Source organism: Salvelinus sp. IW2-2015, linkage group LG3 (assembly GCF_002910315.2).
Source record: "Salvelinus sp. IW2-2015 linkage group LG3, ASM291031v2, whole genome shotgun sequence".
Taxonomy (NCBI): domain Eukaryota; kingdom Metazoa; phylum Chordata; class Actinopteri; order Salmoniformes; family Salmonidae; genus Salvelinus; species Salvelinus sp. IW2-2015.
Genome location: NC_036840.1, coordinates 13192659 through 13210462, shown reverse-complemented (window position 1 = coordinate 13210462; position 17804 = coordinate 13192659). Strand labels below are relative to the sequence as shown.

The following is a 17804-nucleotide window of genomic DNA, read 5'->3' as shown; positions in this document are numbered from 1 at the left end:
AGGAAAAAAATGCTGAGTTTGCATCCAAAGAACACCATACCTACTGTGAAGCATGGGGTGAACATCATGCTTTGGGCTGTCTTTCTGTAAAGACCAGGACGACTGATCCGTGTTAAAGGAAGATAGCTGAATGGGGCCTTCTATCTAGATGTAACGTAAGTATGGAATGACCCCCCTCCTCACAATCAGGCAGCAGCGCATAGATGAACACCGTGGCTGGTTCTCTTAGCATGACAATTGATCCCAAACACACCGCCCAGGCACACGAAGAGTGCTTCGTAAGAAGCATTCAAGTCCTGAGTGGCCTAGCCAGTCTCCAGATCTCAACCCCATAGAAATCTCTTGAGGGAGTGAAGATACCGTGTTGCCCAGCAACAGCCCCAAAACATCACTGCTCTAGAGAGATCTCATGAGAGGAATGGGCCAAATACCAGCAACAGTTTTTGAAAACCTTGTGAGACTTACAGAAAACGTTTGACCTCTGTTATATAACCTTTGTTGGCAATGACAAAAGTATTGAGATAACTTTTGTTATTGACCAAATACTTATTTTCCACCATAATTTGCAAATAATTCATAAAAATCCTACATGTGATTTTCTGGATTTTTTTCTTCATTTGTCTGTCATAGTTGAAGTGTACCTATGATGAAAATACAGGCCTCTCTCATCTTTTTAAGTGGAGAACTTGCACAATTGGTGCTGACTAAATACTTTTTGTCCCACTGTATATATATATATAGGAATAGGATGCCATTTGGTACGCCAGAGAAAGATACTTGGAGGGTCTAAGGACTCAGCAAACAATACCTACCCCATCAGAGCTCCTTATTAAGGCTGCGATACTGTTAGCTGACATAAAGACAAACAAGATGTATAGTTTGGAAAGGTCATGATGACTGATCGTTAAAGCGGATGGATGCATTGGCAGCCTCAGTGTGACACGAGGAGTGTGTGTTTGTGTATGGTGTGTGTGTGTGTGGGTGTGTGTGTGTTGTGGGTGTGTGTGTGTGTGTGTGTGTGTGTGTGTGTGTGTGTGTGAGTCAACTCAAATCAAATATTCGTCACGTACACTGTTTACAGCAGGTATAAAAAGTTCAGCAAAATACTTGTGTGCTAGCTCCCACAACATTGCAGTACAATAATCAATATCAATAATAAGAGTAAAAAAAATACAAATTATAATAATAATAGTATAGGTAGTATGCATAGTAATAGCCTGATATGTACACAATATGATATACAGTATAGATAATGAATGTGCTACTGCTATGTCAAGCATGATGGTATTTACAAATATATTGGATAGTGTCTTGGTGACGCAGTTGAATACATAGTGTATACTAGAGCAGCAGCTTGACTGTGTGTGTGTGAGATGTGAGGAGTGAGAGGACCAGCTATCATATCCCTAACCAATAACCACTCATGACTGGCAGTTCAATGGCACAATCATTTAAACACATTGATACTCACAGACAGCACACTAACCAGGTAACAATAAGGTAATCATATCAATGCAAGAGAGGGAGGAGGGGAGGGAAAGAGAGAGAAACGAGAGAGATAGAAAGCATAAGAGCACTCAGAGAGAGAGAGAGAAAGAGAGAGAGACAGAGAGAGAGAGAAATGGAGAGATGGAGGCGAGAAATGTCTCCCTTGGGATCTGGCCTATTTCTCTCAAGGAGACGAATGCATTATCACACTCATGTCTAATGCTGCTGAACACAGAGACACACAGAGTTCACTAAACACAGAGAACACCAGGATACTGCTCAACTCTGCTCAAACCTGTACAACTATACTAACAAACACGGTGACGCCTGCACACCTCTAAAAGAAAACAACAGCAACTACTGTATGTTAGTGTCCAGAGTTTTTCCTGGTCAGGTGGGTCAGACAGTCCAAAAAAAACGAGTACCACAACAAAGTCATAACAGTCTCCGAAATGAACTACAACAGCAGAAGCAACACACGCCACAGCAACGTAAACTTCGACACACTTAGAGAAGACTATAAAAGAACAATTAGCGCATCTAAAAAAAATAGGTTGTTGTGGATGTGTGTTACTGTGTGTGATTTAGACAGAAGAATATTACCATAGGCTAATTACACACAGCTACGTGATCTGCATAAGCAACACGAGGCCTGTCTACTACGATAGCCTACAAGCTGCTTATCAACTATAAGAAATACACAACAGACTGTCATCAGTCATCAAGGGCAATACAAGGGTGACACACACTGGACCTTTACAGCTTTCCTCCCAGGCTGTCCAGCTGAGTCACGAGTTAATTGGCATGTCTCAACATCTCTCAACATCTCCAATATGACATTTCTATAGCTGACCATCTGTGTCTGCCAACTGCCTCCCGTAAACAAACATTCACACATAAAAACTAAATTATACACTAAAATATGACAAACCAAAAGATTAAGATAGAAACAATATAATCTGAAAGGTTACCCTATGCTGGTTAATTCCAAATCGTGTATAATTTTACAGTAGGATGTACTATGGCATTTCTTAATAAATACAAACTTTGAAATATACTGTAAGTAATCTGTGTACATGAGTATCATGTTGAGACCGGAGCAAGACATGGCCAATGTTCAGTGACATCGTCACTAATAGACATGGTTTATTATGGATGGATCAACAACACCTGTGGCCTCTGCTGTGCTCTCATGCTTAACTTCTGGCAGAGGAGAAACAGACAGATGACCTTCCCTCTCGGCCCTTCATTCTCTCATTAATTCTCTCTCTTTCCCTTTATCTCCCCCCTCTCTCTCTCTGTCCACTTCTTAATCACCTCACTCTCTCTTCTGCCTGCATGTCTCTCTCTACCTCCCTCCCTCCCTCTCTCTCCTTCCTTCTTTACCTCCCTCTCTCTCCTACAGTGACCTTTGCGTGCTGGATAATGTGGCTAATCGAATCATTATGATTCCAGACCTAATAGGAGGAGGACACATCCTCACTGACAAGACAGGCCAGTTCATTCTTGTTCCTCATTGTGGCTCACAATGACAGACAGACAGACAGATAGACGGACGGGCAGAGCCAGAGAGAGAGAGAGAGAAGTCCGCAAGGAACCACAAACATATCCCAATCAAATATCTCAAACTGCCATAAAATCGGCACGTCCCGGGAGACCTTTAGTCCATGAGAGATATGGATCAATACATCTCTCATCCCGACGCTCTCTGGCAGGTGGAGACGTCAATCCGACAGCACTCTGAGTTCAGTTCACAACAACGTCTGTGTGTGTGTGTGTGTACTGTGCGTATGTGCATGCTTGTGTCTATGAGTCCGCTATAGGAGTGTGCCTGAGAGAGTCTGAGAGGAATCGAAGCTGGGATGTTGGCGGGAACAGCATTTAGAGTCATCTCTTCATGACAGGGTCTGAACAAAGAAAGAGGTACTCAGAGTGAGTGACAGGATTCATACCAAATGAAACTCTTCCAAAGCATCTTAGGAAGAGGAATCATGCTGTCTCACTTGAGGGCTGGGCAGAGGATGAGTAAGTGACACAAACAGGTCTGAGTTGAACAGAGGATGAGGGACTGTCTCTCCAGATACTCCTTAGCCAGCTGAGACGATCTTGGGCTGGGCAAGGAAAGAGCGAGTGTCTCTGTGTGACTGCCCTGCACCATTGTGACTCTCTGTGCTGCTGTTCTATCTGGGCTGGGGCTGGGTTTGGTGAGGAGTGAGTGAGTGACACATAGGCATGTGCCCCATGTCGGATCCCACTGAGGCAGACAACCCATCAACCTGATTTGTTGTCACTTGGCTGTCTCTGCCACCACCTGTGGCTTTACAAATTACCAGAGGGAGAAGTAAACACAGCAACGGACCAAAACACACGCTAGCTACCTTAACAGACTCACACACGCACGTAAAACCTTGGTTATCACCCACACGCGCGTACACACAAACACACGCTAGCACACCAAACCAAGCCGACACCCACGCACACCCACTYGTCCTATTCCTCTCACCTCGAACGGTTGCTTAGCAACAGCACATATCGCAAGATTGTTTACAATGCCCAGAATATGCTTGAGATCAGGGGGGATGAGAGCGAGGTAGACGATGCAATCTCACTTGAGATGGAAATAAAGACTCATTGGTCTACCACCTTACAGACATTAAGGAAATTCTGTGAGCGATTGACCCTGAAAAGTGCATAAAAGTGCATGAAGCATTAACAGCAACAGAAAAAGGGGTGTGTTACGTGAAAGAATTTGATACACCCCAAAACATGTATAATAATGTAGGTTACCACTGTCAATTGTCAATTTTCTTCAGGCAAGGTTGCTTACCAATCACACAGGTGTGGCTCTGTGAACTATCTCCTTTACAGCACATGATAGTGTAGATCCTGCATGTCATTGTCTAAGCGTTGACTGGACCATTGCACTGATATTCGACATGATTCATAGGACCATGCAAGCCCACTAAGCTAAAGGCTATATAGGCATGTTACTATACCACTCACATGTAAATATGAATGTACCTTAATCCAAACCACGTTACCTCACTTAGCTATAGCTTAGGCATGTTAGCCCAGCGAATTTGCACAAGAGCCTTGGTTTGTGCGAGCCGAAACGGCGCATAGGAGACAGAGCATATCTCCTGTTTCTGTAGCGTGAGGCAGCTTGATGTACAAGTACATCCCCTGGACAGGGCGCTAGTCTATGACAGGGCCTAACCCCTTACATCAAAATCTAACTTTATTTGTCACATGCGCCAAATACAACAAGTGTAGACCTTACAGTAAAATTCTTACTTGCTCTTTCCCAACAATGCAGAGTTAAATAAGAAAAATCTCCTTAAATGTGGAAACTCTAACCAACAAGTTTCAAGTTTCAAAGTTATTTGCCACGTGCAAAGGATACAACAGGTGTTAAACAGTACAGGGAAATGCTTACTTGTGAGCTCTTTCCCAACAATGCAAAAAATATATATCTCGATAATAAAAAGTCAAATATAAAACACAAGTAATGCGAAGAAAAAGAAAAGAAACACGAGAAAGAAAAGAAACATGAGAAAGAAAAGAAAGAAACATGAGAATGCAAGTATATACAGATCAGTGCCAGTACCATATTCAATGTGCAGGGGCCACTCAGGCCACTAAGAATACTAAAGCTTAGGCTGTGTACTCACATGACGGTGTTGATCCCAGAGAGCTGTTGGAACATCTGTAGTCCACATCCCACCAGGAGTGCTCTCCGAGTGGGGGGGTAAGTCAGCATCCTCCAGATCACAGGGCCATCTGGACACGCACACACACACACGCACCACACACAACACACACACACACACACCACACACACACACACACACACACACCACACACACACACACACACACACCACACACACACACACACACACACACACACACACACACACACACACACACACACACACACCACACACACACAACACACACACACACACACACACACAACCACACACACACACACACACAACACACACACAGAAGGAGCAGAGGTTAGAATAGACCTATTGATCATCATCAGCCTATCAATGGAGCAAACACAATACACATGAAACAGGCCAACAGCGACACCAGCAAGTGGCTGAAGTTTGTTCTGTTCTGTCTGAACGTAAAGTTGTGTCTGAGGCAGGAGCAGAAGCAGCAGGCTTACAGCCGAGACCTTCAAACAGAGACTCCGGGGAGAAGCAGTCATAATACGACAGAACGTCTGGACAGGCATGCACAGCTTTGATAACTCCACTGAGATATCAAACACACACACGAATGGACAAATATGGACAACACACACACACACAGTTACAGACACATGCTGACAAACATACACAAACACACACAGAGTTGGCCTGGAGCAGCTGTGAGGGGGTGGATGCTCGCTGGGCTGGGAAGAGCTCCTTTAGCTCTCAGACAGGCTGAACACACACACACACACACACACAGCTACCGGACAGCGCCTCACTGAAACAGAAAACACTCTCTCCAGGACCAGTCACAGCAGGCTCTCCCGATAACCAATCAACACTGACCGAGCCATTCTGCACTTAGCCACACTCACTGGGGAGACCAATCAAATCACGCTGTTTTTCCCAGCACAACGCTTCCTGACTATTACTGCTGTCATTATCTTTGAATGCATGTATGGATGTCTCATCTCATAAGCTTAGTTATGTTAGTTAGTTAGTTATGTTATTAATCAAAATATAGATCTGTTCATATCATGTGTATCACAAAATAATACAAAGATGCCATAAACGTTCATGGAAGTTGACAGTCTCCAAATGTTACCGGTACACCTTATTATTTCTAGCTGACGGAAGTGAATGTTGACTTGGACTGTGTGTGTGTGTGTGTGTGTGTGTGTGTGTGTGTGTTTATCGACCGCGTGAGTAAAGTGAGCGTGGACATGAGCTGCCAGGTTACAAATGTAGCCATCAGGAAGTGAGAGGAAGTGATGTGTTTATGAGAGTCAACTATTTGTAGAGATCTAACATTGTAGAGGCAGGATTGAATGGGCCCAGGAGACAATACCAGAGGACAGAGAGCTGATTGGCTGCAGCTCAGATCCTGGGACATGGACAGACAGATCGCCCTGATCCAACCAACCAAGGTAATGGGTCTGTCAATGAACGAAGCGCGAACTTCACAGAGACGCACAAACACAGACTGATAAACACAAACACTGCTTGTGCATACACTCACGTTCCCCAGCAAGAAAACCAAAAATGTCGCTCAAACAGAAGGGGGAACGGAACAAAATGGAGGCTCGTCCTGGGATTTTGCTTCCCATGAGTGCGTTAGTCGCTCTAGTCACCTACTCTGAAGCTCTGCTGTGTTCAGATAGTTGAGTGTTCAAAATGCACTTTAGTGAGTTCCTGTCACTGACATCCACCTTCATGGGTTATAAGATTGGTGGAATCATTTTGAAGTTGCATAAACACACAGGCTAATAAAATTAAAATAAAGCAATTGGAGGAAATTGTGGGAAAACCCTACATGGGAGATGCCATGCCAAATCCTGTCGTTTGTAAGGAACCCAGAGTAGAGTAAGCTGATGGGTTATCAGAAAAGGACCCTTAGAGGGTTCCCGGCTTGTGTTGTTACACGAGCTGTCTACGAAAGTCGCTGGGAGAAAGTCTAATGTTGAAGAGGATGTCAGTGATCCCACCATAGTCGATCTGTCTGAGACGTTTATGGGTGATCCTGATATCGGTAAACCCCCTGAGTTGACCTCTCCTTTGAAAACCCCAAAGGTGAGTCAGTTTGTAGGACCGCTGAAGGAAGAAAGGGTTCCTAGAGTTGATACTTCGATGTCTAGCTGACTGTGGAACAGAGAAAAGATGTTTCCATCTCTCATCTTTTTGCTGAGATACAGCTGAAATCGGAAGTTTACATACAATTAGGTTGAAGTCATTACAACTCGTTTTTCAACCACTCCACACATTTCTTGTTAACAAACTATAGTTTTGGCAAGTCGGTTAGGACATCTACTTTGTGCATGACACAATACATTTTCCAACAAGTTTTTACAAACAGATTATTTTACTTATATTTCACTGTATGACAATTCCAGTGGGTCAGAAGTTTACATACACTAAGTTGACTGTGCTTTTAAACAGCTTGGAAAATTCCGGAAAATTATGTAATGGCTTGAGAAGCTTCTGAAAGGCTAATTGACATAATTTGAGTCAATTGGAGGTGTACCTGTGGATGTATTTCAAGGCCTACCTTCAAAATCAGTGCCTCTTTGCTTGACATCATGGGAAAATCAAAAGAAATCAGCCAAGACCTCAGAAAAAAAATTGTAGACCTCCACAAGTCTGGTTCACTTTCCAAATGCCTGAAGGTGCCAAGTTCGTCTGTACAAACAATAGTACGCAAGTATAAACACTATGGGACGCATTCTGTCTCCTAGAGATGAATATACTTTGGTGCGAAAAGGGCAAATCAATCCCAGAACAACAGCAAAGGACCTGTGAAGATGCTGGAGGAAACAGGTACAAAAGTAGCTATATCCACAGTAAAACGAGTCCTATATCGACACAACCTGAAAGGCCGCTCAGCAAGGAAGAAGCCACTGCTCTAAAACCGCCATAAAAAAGCCAGACTACGGTTTGCAACTGCACATGGGGACAAAGCTCGTACTTTTTGGAGAAATGTCCTCTGGTCTGATGAAGCAAAAATAGAACTGTTTGGCCATAATGACCCTCGTTATGTTTGGAGGAAAAAGGGGGTGGCTTGCAAGCCGAAGAACATCATCCCAACTGTGAAGCACGGGGTGGCAGCATCATGTGTGGGGGTGCTTTGATGCAGGAGGGACTGGTGCACTTCACAAAATAGATGGCATTATGAGGAAGGGAAATTCTGTGGGTATATTGAAGCAACATCTCAAGACATCAGTCAGGAAGTTAAAGCTTGGTCGCAAATGGGTCTTCCAAATGGCCAATGACCACAAGCATACTTCCAAAGTTGTGGCAAAATGGCTTCAGGACAACAAAGTCAAGGTATTGGAGTGGCAATTACAAAGCCCTGACCTCAATCCCATAGAACATTTGTTGGCAGAACTGAAAATGCGTGTGCGAGCAAGGAGGCCTACAAACCTGACTCAGTTACACCAGCTCTGTCAGGAGAAATGGGCCAAAATTCGCCCAACTTATTGTGGGAAGCTTGTGGAAGGCTACCCAAAACATTTGACCCAAGTTAAACATTTTATAGGCAATGCTACCAAATACTAATTGAGTGTATGTAAACTTCTGACCCACTAGGAATGTGATGAAAGAAATAAAAGCTGAAATAAATCATTCTCTCTACTATTGTTCTGACATTTCACATTCTTAAAATAAAGCGGTGATCCTAACTGACCTAAGACAGGGAATGTTTATAAGGATTAAATGTCAGGAATTGTGAAAAACTGAGTTTAAATGTATTTGGCTAAGGTGTATGTAAACTTCCGACTTCAACTGTATGTCCAGAGGAGTTTGATGACGTTTGTGTGGGTTACTTTGACAGAGATGGTGTTCTAATGACGAAATGGCGTCCTCGCGCCAGTTCTGGGCAGGACAATTGGCCCAGAGTATCTCAAATTGTCATTCCAGTTACTCTTCGACAAGAGATACTGAGGCTGGCTCATGATGGTAGTATGACAGGCCATCAAGACCTCTACTGCTCATCCTGTGTCTCCTTGACCTGCAGCCACTCCCCCAGTACTCTCTCCCTCTCTCTGTGTGTGTGTGTGTGATTGTGTGGGCGGAGACAGGTGTGCTGGAGTCAGAGCAGATCCCCACCAGCTGCAACCTGTTCCATAATCAAGACCTCTACATATACTCAGCCTTGCCACTTCCACGCTGCCAGATTGTAATTTCTGCTCATTCTGCCCGCTCTGCTCCCTGTTTCCAGGCCCACGTCTCGTCAACCTGCAACTCTGTCCTGGATTCCCCACTCTATTACTCCCTTGGATTCCCCTCCGGACTTGCTTACCCTGTCTCAACCCCTCTCGCTCCAGCCTCCGCACCTGGTCTCCAGCAACCCGCCCGAGCATCCCCTGACCTGCACTCCATCTCCCCCCTGTGTTTCAATAAATACCTTGGTTACTTCATCCCAGTCTCCTCGTCTGAGTCTGCTCTTGGGTTCCCCTGTTCCACTCCGCGTAACACTTCTGGCCTGGTCTGAAACAGGATGTTATGTCTTACTGTAAATCCGGTTTGCCAGCGGATAGGTAAACCGAACCAAGCTGTGCCAGTTGCACCTTTGCAGCCTATTACTGCTTTGACAAACATTTCAGCAGGGTTCTGGGGGACTGTGTTGGTCCTTTGCCCAAAGCCAAGAGTGGTAACCAGTTTCTCTTAACCATCATGTGCACTGCCACTCATTTCCCTGACACAATTCCAGAGGAAAATCATGGGAGGAAAGTTACTGAGGATATTGCAGGAGTTTCCCCTTGAAAGGACAACTTGGTTACTGACTGTGTCTCAAGGGTGGGCAGTCAATAAGTTTTGTGTTTTGCGTTTAGCTAGTGTGTTGTCCTGGCTCACAATTTATTTTGATTGCACGTTTTTCTCTATTGGAGATCAGTTTTGTTTTGTTTGGGCTTGTTCCAAGGGGACACGAGTTATATAAACATACGTGAGTTTTTCAAAAACTTGTGAAATAAGATCATTTTTATATACAGTACCAGTCAAAACCATTCCATGTTTTTTCTTTATTTTTTAGTATTTTCTACATTGTAGAATAATAGTGAAGACATCAAAACTGTGAAATAACACATATGGAATCATGTAGTAACCCAAAAAGTGTTAAACAAATCTAAATATCTGTTAAATTTGAGATTCTTCCAAGTAGCCACCCTTTGCGTTGATGGCAGCTTTACGCACTCTTGGCATTCTCTCAACCAGCTTCATCTGGAAGGCTCTTCCAACAGTCTTGAAGGAGTTCCCACATATGCTGAGCACTTGTTGGCTGCTTTTCCTTCACTCTGCGGTCCAACTCATCCCAAACCATCTCAATTGGGTTGAGGTCGGGTGATTGTGGAGGCCAGGTCATCTGATGCAGCACTCCATCACTCTCCTTCTTGGTCAAATAGTCCCTACACAGCCTGGAGGTGTGTTGGGTCATTGTCCCGTTGAAAAACAAATGATAGTCCCACTAAGCCCAAACCAGATGGGATGGCGTATCTCTGCAGAATGCTGTGGTAGCTATGCTGGTAAAGTGTGCCTTGAATTCAAAATAAATCTATGACAGTGCCACCAGCAAAGCACCATCACACTTCCTTCTCCATGCTTCACGGTGGAAACTACACATGCAGAGATCATCCGTTCACATACTTTGTGTCTCACAAAGACACTGTGGTTGGAACCAAAAATCTAAAATATGGACTCATCAGACCAAAGGACAGATTTCCACCGGTCTAATGTCCATTACTCATGTTTCTTGGCCCAAGCAAGTCTTCTTCTTATTGGTGTCCTTTAGTAGTGGTTTCTTTTCAGCAATTCGAACACGAAGACCTGACTCACGCGGTCTCCTCAGAACAGTTGATGTTGAGATGTGTCTCTTACTTGAACTCTGTGAAGCATTTATTTGGGCTGCAATCTGAGGTGCAGTTAACTCTAATGAACTTATCCTCTGCAGCAGAGGTAACTCTGGGTCTTCTTTTCCTGTGCCGGTCCTCATGAAAACCACTTTCATCATAGCGCTTGATGGTTTTTGAGACTGCACTTGAACAAACTTTCAAAGTTCTTGAAATTTTCCAGATTGACTGACCTTCATGTCTTAAAATACTGATGGACTGTCGTTTCTCTTTGCTTATTTGAGCTGTTCTTGCCATAATATGGACTTGGTCTTTTACCAAATAGGGCAATCTTCTGTATACCACCCTTACCTTGTCACAACACAACTGATTGGCTCAAACGCATTAAGGAAAAAAATTCCACAAATTAACTTTTAACAAGGCACACCTGTTAATTGAAATGCATTCCAGGTGACTACCTCATGAAGCTGGTTGAGAGAATGCCAAGAGTTTGCAAAGCTGTCAAGGCAAAAGGTGACTACTTTGAAGAATCTCAAATAAGTGATTCCATATGTGTTATTTCATAGTTTTGATATCTTCGCCGTTATTCTACAATGTAGAAAATAGTACAAATAAAGGAAACCCCTTGAATGAATAGGTGTGTCCAAACTTTTGACTGGTACTGTATATTTAAAAAAAAAAGTGTTATGTTTTATATTTAATTGTTGACACCCAGCAGACGCCATGCTTACATTGGAGAAGGCGACGCATTTAAGTTGATCATGTTGTGAAATAGAAGTTGTTTGCTGTTGGTGGTGAGCAAACTTAGGATAGGATATATTTATGTCTTAAGGGAGAAGGTGTTAAAGGCTTTGGTTTTTCCATTTATGTTTTGAGGTTGGACTTTAGCATGTACAATATAGCTCGTCAGCACGTAGGGCACACCGATTGGTGTCACCTCGTAGTCAGTATGTTTTACACCTGTGCTGGTTGCCATCTCGTTAGTGGGAAGGTGTTTCACCTGTGCTGGCCCAGGTGCTATTTAAGAGTGGCTGGCCTAATGCTTCAGTTGTCTTGATAGATGCAGTGGGTTAACACCTTTAGTTGGCACTCCCTATTTTGAGTTCTAGACAAGCAATCCTTTATCTGATTTTGGTTTCCTTGTTGTCTTTAAGTTTTGTGGGGGGGTTTCTTTTGTTTGCCTCTTATTGGGCAAGTTTAGTGGGCGCTCATGGTGGGTGGCTTTTAGGTTCCAGTTGTTGTTCCTAGTCTGAGTGACATGTTTGGTTTTCTTGCTGGGGAACGTAACATATGCAGGCAGAGACACGCGTGTACACACACACACGGGCATAAACAGCGCTCCCCTCTAACCTAATCAGAGAACAGATGAGTCCAGCAAGGGAGAGACTGAGAGGGGAGAAAGGGGGGGGGGGGATAGAGAGGGAGAGAGACAGATAGAGGGGAGATTGAGAGAATGATTGATGAGTGAGAGAGGAATAGGGGAATGAGGGACAGATAGAGATAAATTGGAAGCTAAACTCACTCAAATGAACACTACATTAGGATGGAAAGCAGGGAACAAGGATAGAATGTGCTTTCCATCTTAATGTAGTGTTCAATTTGAGTGAGTATAGCTTCCAATTTATCTATATCTGTCCCGGTTGGTTCACGGCGGTCTGTCTGTCCAAGTAATGTGTTCCGCTGTAACCATAAAAGCAGTTTTAGCCATTATACTCGCACCACCTATCCTTTAAAAGTCTACCACAAAGACACTGCTCCTCTCTTTAATTGCATTCCATATTACTCATATCAAATCTACAGAGTGCAGTAGCCATACAGTACAAAGGAAACACAATAGACACAGCTAAATTAAAACCTAATTAGTGTAAAGTCAGATGAGGCCAGTGTATCTTCTCCCCTTTGATATCCACCAATGGAATCCCCAATTATCTCATTTCCCCTTGGCAAACTTCGCCAGGGAAACACCCAAGCGACTCCAATTAGAGGGAATTTTCCAATGTTGGTATAGCGATAGCTTCATGAACTGGGATGTTTTATTTTGCACATCAAATAACCCAGAAAGGGTTCCTAGTTGTTCTCTCATGGAACCTTCTGCACAGGCACGCATCACTGTTTGATTACTACAGTGGAAACATTTAATTGATCTCTCTCCACTGCCTGTCTTAGGCTACACAAAGGAGAGTGACAGGATGAATGTAGCCACAGTGCCAAGAGGGAGAGAAAGCGAGAGACGGAGTGAGCAAGGAGAGAGATGGAGAGCGACAAAGAGGGCATGTGGGGGAGGAAGAGAGGGAGAAAGGAAATAAGAGAAAGAGAGAGGAAGGGATGGGGGAGTGAGTGAGTGAAAGAGACCGAGACGTTTGACAACATGTTGATTATATTACGTTCCTTTGAGAAGGATTCAACTTTTCAGTATACTGATTAGGATTCCAATCCAGCTACTGATAAGCAATGGAGATTAATGTCCCTATCTTATTATTGATCAATAAGTCATTTGTAAGGTTGTGGAATGCCATCCTCTGTCGTCAATAGATAGTTTGATTAGGTTCGTGACAGACAGGACCTTGGATAATACCCAATCAAGTTAACCCAAGGAACTTAATGAAGAGATCAATGGAACTCCCATCTACAGGAAGATTAACAACCAATTCGAAGAACACAGTGGCCTTAGAACTCTTGAAATCTTTGGCCTGAATGCCAAGTGTTACGTCTGGAGGAAATCTGGCACCATGCCTACGGTGAAGCATGGTGATGGCAGCATCATGCTGTGGGGATGGTTTTTAGCGGCAGGGATTGGGAGACTAGTCGGGATCGAGGCAAAGATGAACGGAGCAAAGTACAGAGAGAACCTTGATGAAAACCTGCTCCAGAGCGCACAGGACCTAACACCGGTGTGAAGGTTCACCTTCCAACAGGACAACTACCTTAAGCACACAGCCAAGACAACGCAGGAGTGGCTTCAGTACAAGTCTCCGAATGTCCTTGAGTAGCCCAGCCAGAGCCCGGACTTGAACCCGATCAAACATCTCTGGAAAGACCTGAAAATAGCTCACCATCCAACTTGACAGAGCTTGAGAGGATCTGCAGAGAAGAATGGGAGAAACTCCCCAAATACAAGTGTGCCAAGCTTTTAGCGTCATACCAAAGAAGACTCAAGGCTGTTATCGCTGCCAAAGGTGCTTCAACAAAGTACTGAGTAAAGGGTCTGAATACTTATGTAAATGTGATATTTCATAAATTAATAAACATTTCTAAAAACCAGTTTTTCCTTTGTCATTATAGGGTACTGTGTGTGTAGATTGATGAGGGGGAAAAAAATATTTAATCATTTTTAGAATAAGGCTGTAACTTAGCAAAATGTGTAAAAAGTCAAGGGGTCTGAATACACACACACAAACACACACATGTACGCCCAATTCTCCTAGTCTGTCTGGACTCTCTGTTCCCTGACGTTGTCCTTTTGGCTGTAAACCTATCCCTGTGTGATAGCTCTGCTGTCCGGTCTGTGAGACACAGATCTAGTTATCCATCCTTTATGATCAGGCCTGTTCTGTTATGTTCCATTGCATTTAGCTTTACAGAAAAACAAACACTGACACTGAGTTACGGTCAATAACACTGCTGTCTTCTCATGAGACACTGATATACAGTTTAATATGAATGAGAAGAGAAAAGAGAAGAAGACAAGAGCACAATCAGGATGACAGAAGAGTAGATGACATGACTTTACTTTGAAGCAAACGGAGTTGTTGATGTCAGTAAAAAGACTGATACTGTTTTAAAACCTCCCCAGTACAAACAGGCAAATAAAACAATGCAACTAACATCTCAATGATCAATTGATCAATTAGATGAGAAAGCTTATCTCAGTGCAATTTCATCATGCATGGAGAGAGCAGAGAGCTACAGTTAGGTAGGTGTTCCCTTTGAGGTTGACGTGTTAAGAAATCTTGTCTTCCTAGTTAGAAATCTTTTCCAGGTTAGCTAAGAGTACAAAATGGAGACTGGTGAGAGTTAGATCACATTTCACATAGACAGCCAGGAGACAGGAGGGATGCATTTTTTTACATCTCCACTCTCTAGCTCAGTTTTAGCACTTGTATTATTTAACAGTTAGCTAAGCTTTTCAGTTGTCATGACTGTCCTGTGAGGATCCGAATGGGTCAAATCAGCTTGGCAATGGATGACAGTAACCAGACCCTCTCTCACCCACAGAGGGAGCTGTTGGGGGGGTTGACAGCTCACAACCTGTCATAAATTAAAGGAGATCCAGAGAACACCCCTCTCCAAAATGTCTCCAGAGACTTTTCCCGCCGAAACTAACACGTTCTAAAGTGAATACTGGAAAAATATTCCTAACAGAGAACGTGGGGAATGGTCAGAGGCGAGCTAAAGAATAATAATGTCATATGGGTTGTTATTTTGTGATGTCATTAAAAGTGTAATGAAGGAAATACTGTAACTTGAAAACGATATACACTACATGTACGAAGTCTCCATCCTTTACGATGTGCATGAAATATGAACAGTTATGACAGTATTTTTGTTAAGATAGGAATGTGATTTTAGAGCCATAAGAAATAATTGTCTTCAATAAACTTTGCACAGTAAGTAGCCACGCTCCGACTGAGGTCAGAGAGTGTGTCAGCCTGACATGTAGACCAGGAAAGACAGAGAGTTTCAGCCCACTTCTAAAGTGGTTTGAACTCTGAATCTCAAACGTGGTTGAGACAATAAAGTCACCTCCTGGACAATCACTGGTACGGCTGTCCTAAGTAAAATCTCTTCGAAAGTGAATTTAAGTGGGAACATTCTACTACTCTGTCAAATCACCGTAGTACGCTACTCTCATCACCCAACTGGAACCATCAACACGGCTGGCTAGGCTATCTTCAATGAAGCTTCGGGAGTGAATGAGAAGAGAACAACAGAGAAACACCTCTTGGACAATCAGAGCCTTACAAACGTGCAGAGGAAAGGCCCAACACCCTTTCTAAGAAGGCCTGGTTCCGACAAAGATAAATGGCGAACGAAGGCATTCACACATAAATAGATTCATGATTTCTTACTCCATACGGGCGGCAGTTTGTGTGCAAAGTATATGATTACTGTGAGAGTAGTTCCTAAAATGTATCAACGATATGTGTCTTTTTCTCTCTCTAGCTCTCCCTCCCTGTCATTCTCCTTGGTAACAAGCCGCCATAGGTTGTGCCAGTCCGCTAGGGACCTTTTCTAATGTATTGAATGTGTATGTTTATCCTGTGTTATCATTTAGTAGCTAGTAAATACATTTTTAAACCAATTTGTGTAGCACTGAATCATAAGTAAGGCTGGGTTTTTTGCAGATGCAGGAGGTTACGACTGTTCAGAATGATGATATGATACGATGTAATGATTAATACATTGACTGTTTTATGGATATGATCGGTAAAAGACCTTTAGAGTTAAATTCGGGAGATGGTAACTTTTTAGACAACCGCTCTCGTGGTGCTCCAAATTCCTAATGAGTTAGTTGTTACATGATTCATTTAAAATCGGGTAACATTTAAACAGAGTTGATTTGATAAATAACAGTCATCAGAGTAATGAAAGTAAAGTCACGACACAGTGTACGTTTACTGCATTTCATAGTTTAAGATTACAATCTGTATTCCCATCTCCCTTCATTCGTGATCATTCATTCACTGAAATGATGATACTTTCCTCTAGCCCACCTGTGGACCGTTATGATTGCATTGACACTGACCATTCAAATTGAGCATATACAGTTGAAGTTTACATACACCATAGCCAAGTACATTTAAACTCAGTTTTTCACAATTCCTGACATTTAATCATAGTAAAAATTGCCTGTCTTAGGTCAGTTAGGATCACCACTTTATTTTAAGAATGTGAAATGTCAGAATAATAGTAGAGAGAATGATTCATTTCAGCTTTTATTTCTTTCATCACATTCCCAGTGGGTCAGATGTTTACATACACTCAATTAGTATTTGGTAGCATTGCCTTTAAATTGTTTAACTTGGGTCAAACGTTTTGGGTAGCCTTCCACAAGCTTCCCACAATAAGTTGGGTGAATTTTGACCCATTCCTCCTGACAGAGCTGGTGTAACTGAGTCAGGTTTGTAGGCCTCCTTGCTTGCACAGGCTTTTTCAGTTCTGCTCACAAATTCTCTATAGGATTGAGGTCAGGGCTTTGTAATGGCCACTCCAATACCTTGACTTTGTTGTCCTTAAGCCATTTTGCCACAACTTTGGAAGTATGCTTGGGGTCATTGTCCATTTGGAAGACCCATTTGCGACCAAGCTTCAACTTCCTGACTGATGTCTTGAGATGTTGCTTCAATATATCCACATCATTTTCCATCCTCATGATGCCATCTATTTTGTGAAGTGCACCATTACCTCCTGCAGCAAAGCACCCCCACAACATGATGCTGCCACCCCGGTGCTTCACGGTTGGGATGGTGTTCTTCGGCTTGCAAGCCTCCCCCTTTTTCCTCCAAACATAACGATGGTCATTATGGCAAAACAGTTCTATTTTTGTTTCATCAGACCAGAGAACATTTCTCCAAAAAGTACGATCTTTGTCCCCATGTGCTGTCTCTTATACACATCTAGATGTGTATAAGAGACAGGCATACTATTGTTTGTACAGACGAACGTGGTACGTTCAAGCATTTCAAAAGGATGAACCAGACTTGTGGAGGTCTACAATTTTTTTTCTGATGTCTTGGCTGATTTCTTTTGATTTTCCCATGATGTCAAGC

The 17804-nt window shown here is 43.0% G+C and overlaps 1 protein-coding gene across 1 annotated transcript in view; it reads right to left on the bottom strand.

Annotated features, from left to right (window-relative positions):
* The window catches only part of LOC111951156 (proton myo-inositol cotransporter), a 65435-nt gene that overhangs the window by 22308 nt on the left and 25323 nt on the right, over positions 1–17804 (bottom strand). The window contains exon 4 of the mRNA XM_023969196.2: positions 5160–5268. Within this exon, the coding sequence (XP_023824964.1) occupies positions 5160–5268 (109 nt within the window). The remainder of the gene's footprint in view (positions 1–5159; positions 5269–17804) is intronic.